The sequence below is a fragment of the Salmo salar genome, chromosome ssa03 (genome assembly GCF_905237065.1).
Source record: "Salmo salar chromosome ssa03, Ssal_v3.1, whole genome shotgun sequence".
Lineage (NCBI taxonomy): Eukaryota > Metazoa > Chordata > Actinopteri > Salmoniformes > Salmonidae > Salmo > Salmo salar.
In genome coordinates, this window is record NC_059444.1 from 40,878,562 (window position 1) to 40,891,712 (window position 13,151).

At 41.7% G+C, this 13,151-nt stretch overlaps 1 protein-coding gene across 1 annotated transcript; it reads left to right on the forward strand.

The window, feature by feature from the left end:
- The first annotated feature begins 2,266 nt into the window (after positions 1-2,266).
- Positions 2,267-13,151, forward strand: pnhd (pinhead). The gene is made up of 7 exons (XM_014191832.2): positions 2,267-2,348; positions 6,959-7,054; positions 7,389-7,534; positions 7,857-8,133; positions 9,069-9,250; positions 12,371-12,429; positions 12,824-13,151. The coding sequence occupies exons 1-7, from the start codon at positions 2,267-2,269 to the stop codon at positions 12,972-12,974; spliced, it is 993 nt and encodes a 330-aa protein (XP_014047307.1). The 3' UTR covers positions 12,975-13,151.

Here is a 13,151-nt window from a genome sequence, read left to right on the forward strand (position 1 = left end):
CCAAAAGGACTCTCAGACCATGAGAAACAAGATTCTCTGTGAAACCAAGATTGAACTTTGTCCTGAACATCAAGTGTTACATCTGGAGGAAACCTGACACCATCCCAACAGTGAAGCATGGTGGTGGCAGCATCATGCTGTGCGGATGTTTTCAGTGGCAGGGACTGGGAGACTAGTCAGAATAGAGTGAAAGATGAACAGAGAAAAGTACAGAGAGATCATTGATGAAAACCTGCTCCACCGCGCTCAGGACCTCTGAAGGTTCCAACAGGACAACGACCCTAAGAACACAGCCAAGACAATGCAGGAGTAGCTTTGGGACAAATCTCTGAATGTCCTTGAGTGGCCCAGCCAGAGCCCGGACTTGAACCCGATCAAACATCTCTGGAGAAACCTGAAAATAGCTGTGTAGCGACGCTCCCCATTCAGCCTGACAGAGCTTGAGAGGATCTGCAGAGAAGAATGGGAGAAACACCCCAAATACAGGTGTGCCAAGCTTGTAGCGTCATACCCAACAAGACTCAAGGCTGTAATCACAGCCAAAGGTGCTTCAACAAAGTACTGAGTAAAAGGTCATTGTTTTGTTAAATTATAAATTCTAAAAGCCTGTTTTTGCTTTGTCATTTTGGGGTATTGTGTGTAGATTGATGAGGGGGAAAAAACTATTTAATCAATTTTAGAATAAGGCTGTAACGTAACAAAATGTGGAAAAAGTTAAGGTAGGGTGACCATACGTTCTCTTTTTCCCGGACATGTCCTCTTTTTGGACCTAAAAAAATGCGTCCGGCCGGGATTTCTAAATCGCCCAAACTGTCCGGGATTCGGCTTTTGCTTTCTACAGTCGCCATTCATTGCGTGCGTTTTTGGGGTTTTGCATTGCTTTGACCTTTCTCTTTAGGTCCCGCCTTCTCACGCGCCACCATTGGTGGGTCATGTAGGCTTACGCAAACATTGGTCAAACTGCATCTCAATCATTACCCTCACCATGGCAACAGCCAAGAGACAGAGCAGCAGCTTGCTTGTCAACAGTGGCACATGGCTCCAGAACAGCGTAAAAATGCCCAAACGCAAATGTAAATTCACAGACAATTTACAGAGAAAATTCCTGTGTTTTCGTCTTGGTCGGGATCCGTGTGAAGCAGAATGCATGACCTGCAAAGCTGGCACGTACGTGTCAGTGTCAAATAAAGGTGCTAGCGACCTAGAAGCCCACATAAGCTCCGCAAAACACAAAATTGCAGCTAAGGAGAGAGTTCGTCAGGTATATTAACTGACTATTTTGTGAGAGCAGGTAAAACAGAAGATGCTGCGGAGGGAGTTTTTGCATTCCACAACACGCAGCATCACAATAGCTACAGATCAATGGACTGCACGTCTGCCTTGTTAAAAAAGGCTTTCCCTGATTCCGAGACTGCGCGAACATTTTCAAGCGCTCATACTAAGACCGAAGCAATTGTTAATGCTGTGATAGCACCACATTCTGTCGACATAGCTCAGAAAGCACTAGAAGACATACCTTACTATGGTGTTTCTACTGATGGGAGCAATCACGGTGCTGTGAAAATATTCCCTATGCTTATTCAGTATTTTGATTGGAAGAATGGTGGCGTGCAAAGTAAAATAGTCGAAGTTAAAAACACTCCAAATGAGACAGCTGATACGATCGCGCAATACATCAAAGAAACACTGGAAAATAATGGGATTTTTTTCCAAATGTATTGCATTTACAGGTGACAACTGCAATACAATGTTCGGGGGAATCCGACGTGATGAAGAAGGAAAGAATGTTTTCGCAAACTTAAAGAAGTCATTGCAGAACAAGTCTTTAATCGGTGTGGGCTGCCCAGCACACGTCTTGAACAATTGTGTTCATTACGGGGCAGACACACTAGATGTCGATATTGAGAACATCATCTTCAAAATATGTCAATACTTTCACATCTACACTGTGCACACAGAGAATCTGAAGGAGTACTGTGAATTTGTTGATGTTGTATACAGAAGTCTACTTTCTCACAGTAAGACGCGATGGCTGTCATTATTCCCAGGTATTGAGAGGCTGCTACAGATGTTTCCAGCCTTGAAAGCATTCTTTTTGTCACAGGAAAAAACACCCTCCTCGATCAAGAAGTTTTTTGAAGATGAGTTCAGTGAAATTTACCTCTGGCACATGCACTCACTCATGTGTGTGTTTCATTCACACATTCAGGAAAGGGAGAGTAATTCAATTGTGGAAGTGAAAAACCTTTTGAACAAAGTCCACACCATGCTTCTTGAACGCAAGACAAATAACTTCATGTCCCTTAAAGTTAAGGGACTATTGGCACAAAAGCACAAGGATGGACTTGGTAAGAATTTCAGTGCTCAAGTACAGGGTCTGTACAGTTCATGCCTGGAGTATCTGGAGAAATGGATGGCACCCATGGAGGAGTTCTCCTCTTTCATGTGAGACACCTGACTGGAATGACATAGAAGCCTGTAAAAAAAACACCTGGGAGAAAAGGGGGTGCCAATTGATGATGCAAAGTGGTTTGATCTGGTCACCAACCTGAAGAAATTCACAGAAAGGTGTAACAGTGATGGAGAGTTCAGTAATCTGCAAGCACACAAGAAGTGGACCAAATATTTTGAAAGGTCCAAAAGCATAGATTTTCATTCAGAGCTACTGAAGATTGCACAGTTTTTCTTTACTATTCCTTCTCACAATGCAAATGTAGAGAGAGTTCTTTCACTGATGTAAAGCCAGTGGACAAAGGAAAGGAATCACTTGTCTGAGTCACTGAAGGGGCTTCTGTGTACACAATACAACTTTAAAAACGTGTCTTGCAAAGACTTTCATGCCTACTTGATTGGTAATCAAGGACTGTTGGGAAAGTAGGAATGCAAGGCTTTATCGTTGGGATTTATATATAAATGTTTCCCGATCAACTAGTTTGATAAGGTATCCCCTACCTTTTTACTAGACCCGATTACCCCATCAACACACGGCATTCCAAACGTTACTACGAGCCCGCCTAGATGTTTGTTTACTCACAACTGGTATGTGGAGAAGTACAGTATATCCAGTATGTGGGATGTCTGCTACATTAGTCAGAAAGTCTGTATGAATACACGTGTGACCAGACTGGTGACATGGCCAGAGCTGTCCAGAGAAGTTACTCTCCAATGGGAAAAGTATAGCCAACTACGCTACTTTAGCCACACAGGCTCTATGAATCATGGTGGTATATAAGGTATGAATACACGTAAGGCCAAACAGACAGGTGACCGGGCCGAACTGTCCAGAGCAGTTAGCCTACTCTCCGACCTCTGCTGGTGAGATAGGCAGTATGAATCCGTACATAAGGCATGAATACAAGTGCAGCCAGACAGACAGTCGATGATGGGTTGGGCCAAAGCTGTCCAGGGAGGTTACTCTCTTTTTATTTATTTAAATTTTTTCTCCCCAATTTCATGGTATCCAATTGGTAGTTACAGTCCCATCGCTGCAACTCCCATACGGACTCAGGAGAGGCGAAGGTCGAGAGCCATGCATCCTCCGAAGCACAACCCAGCAAAGCTGCACTGCTTCTTGACACAATGCCCGCTTAACCAGGAAGCCACCCGCACCAATGTGTCAGAGGAAACGTCGTACACTTGGCGACCGTGTCAGCATGCATTGCGCCAGGCAGGAGTCGCTAGAGTGCAATGGGATAAGAACATCCCTGCAGGACAAACCCTCCCCTAACCCGGACAACGCTGGGCCAATTGTGCGCTGCCCCATGGGTCTCCCGGTCGCGACAGAGCCTGGACTCTAACCAGGATCTCTAGTGGCACAGTTAACACTGCAATGCAGTGCCTTAGACCACTGAGCCTCTCGGGAGGCCCCGGGAAGTTACTCTCTAACAGGGTACATATACAACCCCTGTTGGACAGATGGCCTGTATGAGTAGGCCTACACGTGAGGCTTGACGTCAGCCTACTCTCTATCCGGCTGTGACTGAGCTCTCCTAGATAGCCATGGCTGTATGAATCAAAGACTGTACATAAGGTTAGGTATGAATATATGTGCAGCCAGACAGGTGATGAGGTGACAGGGCCAGAGCTGTCCAGAGAAGTTCGCTACTCACTTTCAAGAGGATTGTTACTGAACTCTCCTAGCCAGATGGCTGAGACTGGGTCAGTAGTACTAGTCAGTAGTCAGTCAGTACATAGATGTGATGGAACCAATACTGAATCATGTGATGGAACCCATACTGCAGTAGAGGCTTAGTGTTAATCATGGATATCTCAACAGAGACATAATCTCAAAGCCAGTCATACACCAAATCATCCAGTACATGCAGTAGGGTTTATACAGGAGCAGACACGCAGGCCAGGCAATATTCATCATCAGTAATCAAGGGCCGACACAGAAATAGAAACACAGACTTGATGAATGACTAAAAGAGTGGGATGAATCATGGATGGAATGGAGTTAAATTGAATGAATTTAGGATATGGGGGATTTGAGGTAAGGATAGCTTAACTTAAATCTTCTACTATAACAAATATAATGTTTTATTATTGCAACATTTTATATCATGGGAGTTTTATACCATGGTCGGAAAACCCCTCAAATTATTTATTGGGTTATTTTCAAATGCAGAATTCTTTATTTTCTCTAACACTGACATTACATTAACATGTACAGTATAACTTTGATGTCTGAAAACCACTAAACATTCTGGTACAGCTCACATTACAGATTCCCCTTACAATTCAAATGCAGCATTGAGGAAGGCCTTCCGGTTGAGGATTCAGGCCAATATAATGGAAAATATGATTTGAGACGCACATCATGCAATGCCTTGTGTATCTTTCAATCTTAGTAAATTGTGTACAACTTGAGGACAATAGTAAAGGACTGTTAATATTGTAAATCATTGCTCATTATCTTTTTTGCTTTGTATTCAAGAGAAATAGCTTGTGTTCACAGTACATGTAAGCTAATCTTTAATGTAAAATCATAAATAAATAGTCCCAGGTCCAGTGGTACTGATGTTGCCACGTTCTATTTATGCTTTTTTTTTCCTGTGATAATTTCATAAAATTATTTGGGATTAGGGTAAAAAATGTATCATAATTTTGATTAGACATTAAACTGCATTATTCACTCTAACCTGAAGAAGGGAGGTTCAATAAATACTCGAGCTGGGTGTTGTCCTAATCAGGGTGTCTGATCAGTGGTTAGGTGTGACCCCAGTCACCTGATGTTGATCCAGTGATGTAGGTGAGACAGGAGAGGATCAAGACACATCCAGCACATCAAATACTAATTATTACCTTATTAATACAGGCTTACGGGATCAAAATTGACATAACAAATAAGAGCATTAACAATATACACAAATGTTGTTTGTACTTATGTATTATCATAGACTTAATTTGAAGCACACTTCTAAAATAAAGATACAAATGGATCTAGGTAAACTCATGAGCATTACTATGGAGTTCTAGAATGTTTTACTTGATTCCAAAATAGCCAAACTTGTCTTTCACATTTTGGAATGTCTGGGCTTGAACCAAATAATTTTCTGAAATAGATTACGGTTCAACCTTGTTCTAACAATACACGTTTGGCGAAATCATATCAGTTTTTCTACATCTAAAACTTTCCCTCCCTCTTGCCCTGAGAGAAAACAAGAGTGAAAACAGAGAGAGCGCATGGGGACATGGAAGGCTGGCCTGAGAGTCAAACCCCTGGGAGGACCCTGACCATTTGGCTTGATGTTGAATAAACACAAAGGTGTCTCCCCCCTCTAAAAACAGGCTCTGCTCTGCCCCATGCTGATCCTGTTTATGTGTTTTAGCCAGGTTTCTGTTTTAAGTCCAGGTGCTAAACACCTTCCCTCTGAGATAAGAGATGATTAATGCCTTTGAATGAGCAACGGTTTAATGGCTCAAAGCTTAATTAAGCTGTGGATGGACACACTCACCAATGGGATCCCACGGCATATATACAAGGGCCAGCCCAGCCAGCCGGCTGGGGTGAAAAGAAAACTCCATACTTTGGATATCATCCCTTTGATGTGAATGATGACCCCCGCCTTTTAGGACCCATCCTTGTCCCCTACCACCATGGAAATTTGATTAGCTTGCCCTTTTTAGCTCCACACCACTTGCAGAGAGGGTCCTTGGGCTGGTGGTGACATTTGTGACCAAAGCTTGATCCCATATAAATATCAGAGGGTGTGGAGACCAACAGGTCACTCGGTCAGGAACTAGCTATCAGGGAAGCTGTGCTTTGAGGAGGAACCATAAGGGAGCATAAGGAGTATTTACCATGGATATACTGCAGCCCTACCTACTGCTCATTCTGTGGGCTCTCAACATAGCCTGTAAGTACTGTTGTTTGTTTGTCTTTCTCTATTTGACCATAAAGCTCAATTGTGTACAGTGATGATACCTACTGATGGACTTCAATCAACATTAAGACTTTATAATCCATTTTGATACACAGTAGAACCAAGGCACTGGTACAAAGTGTGAACAGAACAGCCGTGTGACCTGCTGATGTGTATCTGAGTCTGATACTGGCTGTTTGATTTAAACTGTTTGATTTTCAGAACCTTGTTGTGTGATGTGCTATATTATAGATATTGCCTATGATGTGGTTCTTAGAAGAAAACCAAAGGATTTTACTAGTTTTATAGCAGTTCAAATCAGCCAAATCACTTTGTGAATACATACATGCTATACGTGAGAATGTTGTATGTCACTTTATTATTAGGTAGTGTCCTGGAACTGGCCATGACCACTAAGGTCCGGGCCTTCCATAATTAATGGAAAGGGAGGATCTGATCCTAGAGCAGCACTCCTACTCTGAGATGATATTATACTTGACCAAGGAATCAGAGCCCTGACAGCTCAGGAATGCTGATGTGACCTTGGACTGCACAGTACAAGGTGTTGATGTGTCTGTGTTTATCTTATCCAGCAGCTTCCTTGTTGAACAAACATGTGGAGCACAGGAACCCGTTTGCACTGAGAGCCTGCTGCAAGAGACAGAGCCACTTTGTTTACATCGGCCAAGGTAAATCAATGGTAAAGCACCATAAAAGGGCAGCACTGTCTCATTCCCCATACATGACTTCTAAAGTGGTACTATCAGAGTCTAGTCCCATACTGTAGCCAACTCTTCCCAAGGGACTAGGCTACTACAATGTAAAGTCTTCCAAAAACCCTTGACTATACATTCCCTTGTTTTATCATAGACTTATGCAATCAAAACGATATCTTCATGTACATTGGTGTAAGATACATGCTTCCATATAGACGTTTAGGGGCTTACAGAATTTGGGGGGAGAGAAATTGGGGGGCGTAGCAATGATTGTTGTTATCATGGATTGTTTACCTTGTGTCCTCAGACATCTCTGGTAGTCCTGTGAGTGTGGATGTGGGGATGTGCAGGACGCATTGTGGGGGAGAACAAAGCAGGACATCACATGAGGCTGGACTACAGCAGGGCTATTCCAAACATTCCTCCATGTTGGAGTACCTCAGGAGCAAAAAAGTAATTGAGCAGTTCCTCAAATGACCAAAAGAGAGCGCTACAACTTCAGGATTGTAAAGAGTTCAGGAATTCTAAGGAATAAAATCAGGCCTCCTTATTTGAGAATTTGATCAATAAAATACAAACATATATTCGATGAAGACAAAAGTAACTTTTTTTCTTAGTTAAATATGGTTACTATATTGTTGCATTACTAGGGACATTATTATCTCAACATTCGGGTGCTAAGACCCAAGATAAGAACACCATTACAACTTAATAGGCCTATAGTCTTGACTAAAAACATCTCTTGACATGTCTTCTATTTTTCCCATTATAAAAGGTAAAGGTCCGCAAACCTACCACTCCAATCAGTGCCAAGGGTTCTGGTCAGGTTACGTCCTGCGGGGTGAACCATAACTGTGAGCCGACCGGGGTGAGGGTGGACCAGATGTTGCTGTTCAAGGGTCCCCGGGAGGTTGAGGTCATAGAGGAATGCCACTGTGAAAACAAACTGACCCAATGTGTCCGGGTTCCGGCACTCAAAACCTACTTCTTTAAGACCCCATACGAGACTGTCATCGATGTGGGAAGCTGTTCGGGTTCGAAAGGTTCTCCAGGTGTGTAGGCTTATCTTTCTGAATGACTACAAAAACAGCCAACATTTTGAGAAGGGTCTGACCGCGTCCAGAGAAGAAGTGCCTTCTCTTTCTGTTGTCTCCCGGCTACTTGCTCGTTCTACGGGTCGACTGTAGCATTGTAGCTAAACCTAACCCTGATCCTAACCTTAACCTAATTCACCCAACCTGTTGTGTTAGTTCTCATATCCTGCTCTGCTAATTATCCTAACCTTATACTTGAATTATCCTAACCTGCTACGTTAGTTCTCCTAACCTACTACGTTAATTATCCTTACCTGGTACATTAATTATCCTAACCTGACAAAGAGGGGGCTTGGTTTTCCCTGGGCTGTTCTTCCCTGGGCTGTTCTTCCCTGGGCGGTTCTTCCCTGGAGTTTCCCTGGAGTTTACCTGGATGCAGGCCGCAGTCAGTCCTTATTGAAACTTTATGGTCGCAAAAACGTAATGCGTAAAAAAAAAACAGGTATGGGAGATAATGTACAAATGTACAATGTGCATAAAAGTGTTGCTCGCATAGGGGTTAGGATTGAGCCCAGAGAGAGTAGATTATTATTTTTTGTCTCCCACAACCACTGATACATATATGTCCTTGTGTTCCTAAATTCAAACCTTATTTATTTTGTGTCATTGCTGTAATACATGGTATAACATTTTTCATAGCACTCATTGCTGTACCAACAATTTGCACACAAAAATAAGTTCCTAATGGTAAAGTTCTACTAATAATTCAGTGGTAGCATAATTACAAAGTCCATATCACAGGACGCATGGAAGACAATAGCATTTGAATAACAAATATCAGACTGAAACAGTTAATGGACACAGAGCTCATGAAACAGACAATCATCATGGTTCATGATCATGTTCAGAATCTAAGTAACTCTAATAATATTGAATAACTATTTCCTTCTCAGATGGGTTCTCCTGCGTGCCCACTAAATTTGACTCGGCCTTAGTGGAGACCCCTAACAAGGTAGACCTGGTCCAGACGGTGGAGGTCTGTGAGCTGAGTAAGAGCTGCTATAGAGTTCCCTACATGGAGTACTACTATGAAATAGTCTATGATGCTAACGGAGTCAAAGAGGAGAAACTCAAGGTGAGCTCACGTTCCGGTATCCTGTCTTTTTTATTAGCAACGCCCTGCCCTGTCAATATGCCAACTCTAGGAATGTATAATTTACTTTATCATAAAAAAAATAGCAAAAAGAAAAGCTTGCAGTAACACCTATGCTTTTTTACTTGTCTTTTGGTCTCATTCTTTATAGAAACTATTTTGCCACTCTTCTTTTTTTAATAATGAACTTTAAAGATATGCACAGACTACATAAGATTAACCCTGATCTTATTAATTTATCAGTTAGGCAGCTTCACACCAATCAGATGTTTAATCAGAGAGCAGAGGAAGTTAGTGATTCCATCTGAGTGTCAGACACACTAACAAGTCACCTCCATTTGTCAGATAGATCTGGAAGTAAAAGGTTATTGGCCCACTTTAATCAATTTCCCCGCACATCCAAACCACTCCCCACTGGTTGGCACCGCACAGTCAGACACAGCAGGTGTGAAATGTTGTACTCTTAATGTACACGTCTGTGACAGCCCAAAAAAGTGTTATCTGTCTCTTTGGCTGGGAAATAAAGAGATGGAGTCTCTTCAATGGGTTCAGCTCCCAAAAAATTGAAAAGTTTAAATGGATGGATGCTATGTGCACAGTGGCTTTTTATGGGGCACATTGCGAACAAAACACTTACACTGCCTTCAGAAAGTATTCACAGCCCTTGACTGACATTTTATTGGGTTACAGTCTGAATTTTAAATGGATTAAATGTAAAAAAACATTGTCACTACACACAATACCACATAATGTCAAAGTGGAATTATGTTTTAAAAAGTGTTTACTAATGAATTACAAATGAAAAGCTGAAATGTCTTGAGTCAATAAGTATTTAACCCTTTTGTTATGGTAAGCCTAAATAAGTTCAGGAGTAAACATTTGCTTAACATGTCACATAATAAGTTGCATGGACTCAGTCTGTGTGTAATAATAGTGTTTAACATGATTTTTGAATGACTACCTCATCTCTGTACCCCACACATACAATTATCTATAAGGTCCCTCAGTCGAGCAGTGAATTTCAAACACAGATTCAACCACAAAGACCAGGGAGGTTTTCCAATGGCTCGCAAAGAAGGGCACCTATTGGTAGGAAGGTAAAAAAAAATTAAAAGCAGACAATGAATATCAATTTGAGCATGGTGAAGTTATTCATTACACTTTGGATGGTGTATCAATACACCCAGTCACTACAAAGATACAGTCGTCCTTCCTAACTCAGTTGCCGGAGAGGAAGGATAATGCTCAGGGAATTCACCATGAGGCCAATGGTGACTTAAAACAGTTACTGTGATAGGAGAAAACTGAGAATGGATAAACAACATCGAAGTTACTCCACAATACTAACCTAATTGACAGAGTGAAAAGAAGGAAGCCTGTACAGAATAAAACATATTTCAAAACATGCAATAAGTTTGCAATAAGGCACTAAAGTAAAACTGCAAAAAATGTGGCAAAGAAATGAACTTTATGTTCTGAATACAAAGCGTTATGTTTGGGGCAAATCCAATACAACACATCACTGAGTACCACTCTTCATGTTTTCAATCATGGTGGTGGCTGCATCATGTTATGGGTATGCTTGTTATCTAGGCAAAATCCTATAGGAAAACCTGGTTCAGTTAGCTTTGCAACATAAACTGGGAGACAAATTCACCTTTCAGCAGGACCATAACATAAAACACAAGGCCAAATATACACTGGAGTTGCTTACCAAGACAAAATTGAATGTTCCTGAAAGACAACATTAAATATTCCTTAGTGGCCTAGTTACAGTTTTGACTTAAATCGGCTTTTAATTCTATGGCAAGACTTGAAAATGGCTGTCTTGCAGTGATCAACAACCATCTTGACAGAGCTTGAAGAATTTTGAAAAGAATAATGTGCAAATATTCTACAATCCAGGTGTGCAAAGTTCTTAGAGACTTTCCCAGAAAGATTCACTGGTGTAATCGCTGGCGAAGGTGATTCTAACACATATTGACTCAGGGGGTTGAATACTTATCTAATCAAGATATATTAGTGTTTATTTTTTACAGATGTTCGATTTTTCCTACACTTTGACAATACAGAGTATTTTGTGTAGATCGTTGACAAAAAAAATGACAATTAAATACATTTTAATCCCACTTGTAAGACAACAAAATGTGGAAAGGTCAAAGGGGTGTAAATACTTTCTGAAGGCACATGCATATATAAGATCAAACAAAAAATACACAGGGTTCAAGTGTGTACAAGGGGGTTCACCATTTTCAAGTCTTGCCATAGATTTCAAAGCCGATTTAAGTCAAAACTGTAACTAGGCCACGAAGGAACATTCCATTTTAGGCCTCCCGAGTGGCACAGAGGTCTAAGGCACTGCATTGCAGCGTCACTACAGACCATGGTTCGTTCCCAGGCTGTGTCACAACTGGCCATGATCGGGAATCCCATAGGGCAGCGCACAATTGGCCCAGTGTTGTCCGGGTTAGGGGAGGGTTTGTCCGGAGGGTAGGCCATCATTGTAAATAAGAATTTGATCTTAACTGACTTGCCTAGTTAAATAAAGGTTAAATAAAAATAAAATAAAAAAATAAAAACCTCAACCTGCAGCACCTTCTTGTTTAAGTAAATTGTATTTACTACTATTGTTTAAGACTAAGTATTTTTGTATTAATTTTTTGCAATATTGTTTGTTGACAAAGACAGAGCTGACAAAATATAGTTATTTAACTAATCTAATTCCCAGGTCTGTTAAAATCTTGCCCTACGAGGTCTGGACTACTGCTGGTTTTCTGTTCTACCTGATAATGAATTGCACCCACCTGGGGTCCCAGGTCTAAATAAGTATCTGATTAGAGGGGAAAAGAGGGGAAAAATGAAAAAAATGCAGTGGAACTGGCTTCAAGGTCCAGATTTGAATTCGAGGGCTATAGACTGTCTGCTACCCCCTCTCACAAAAGGTGTGAGGAGAGGAAACACAAATGGTACTTGCAGGTGTTAAATCAAAGCATTTAACATAGATCCCCCCTCCCTGCTGGTGGGTTGGCCTGGCTGGTGTTTTCAGCCAGTGGTGATTTGATTGCTGATGGCCTTGTCTCTGTATTGCTAATGTTCCAACAGGAAATAGACGTGGGCAGATGTTTAGGAGGCTGCACCACAGGAAACCGCTGTCTTCTCAGGTAAGCTGAACACATGCAGCTGCTCCCTCCCTCCCTGAAGCACCCCAGCCCTCCTCTCTTCTCCTCCTCCATCATTCTACCACCCCTATCCTAACAACTGCCTGCTAGCTTATAGCTCTAACACTCTGTAATACCCATAAAGTGTAGCTGTTGTGGTTTAAATACGGCTTGTTTGGTTTGGTTTCTGATTTACACTCCCTCCCAATTGTCCTCAAGGTATTTTCCATTTTCAAGTTTTGATTTGTGATTTCGGTGTATATTTTAGGGATAGGTCTATATTTTAACATTTGAAAGTGTGTCTGCCAGAGAAATAGATAAGACTTCAGTATTTGGATTGCTTTTTTATGACAAATGTTCAGTCTTACAACTTCTGTTTTCTTTCTCTGTATTGCAGAAGCCACTCTGATTCCGAAGTGTGCTATCTGTGGGCAGAGAGACCCACCAACTCTTGTGTCCCTCGGGGCTACGACAGCCACATGTCCCTCAACCAGCATGGCCAGATCCGTACAGTTCTTTCCATCTCCTCTTGTTTCTGTCAGTCCTGAACCAGTCCTCAGTATGATGCCCTCTAGTGGAGCAGAAACACACTGATATCCCCTGAGAACAAGAGGCTTCTGCCCTGTCAGGACCAGAAACAACCCTTATAGTCTCTAACCCTTAGCAAGTAATGTAGATCTCAAATACTTTGATAGGTAAAAGCAATGAATGATTGTAATCTCACT

Bases quoted from the DNA above. Each gene is read 5' to 3' on its own strand.
- pnhd (XM_014191832.2), top strand. From the start codon at position 2,267: ATGCTTCTTGAACGCAAGACAAATAACTTCATGTCCCTTAAAGTTAAG. The intron at 7,055-7,388 runs GTAAATCAATGG...TTGTGTCCTCAG, and splicing joins CTTTGTTTACATCGGCCAAG to ACATCTCTGGTAGTCCTGTG. The intron at 12,430-12,823 runs GTAAGCTGAACA...TCTGTATTGCAG, and splicing joins GGAAACCGCTGTCTTCTCAG to AAGCCACTCTGATTCCGAAG.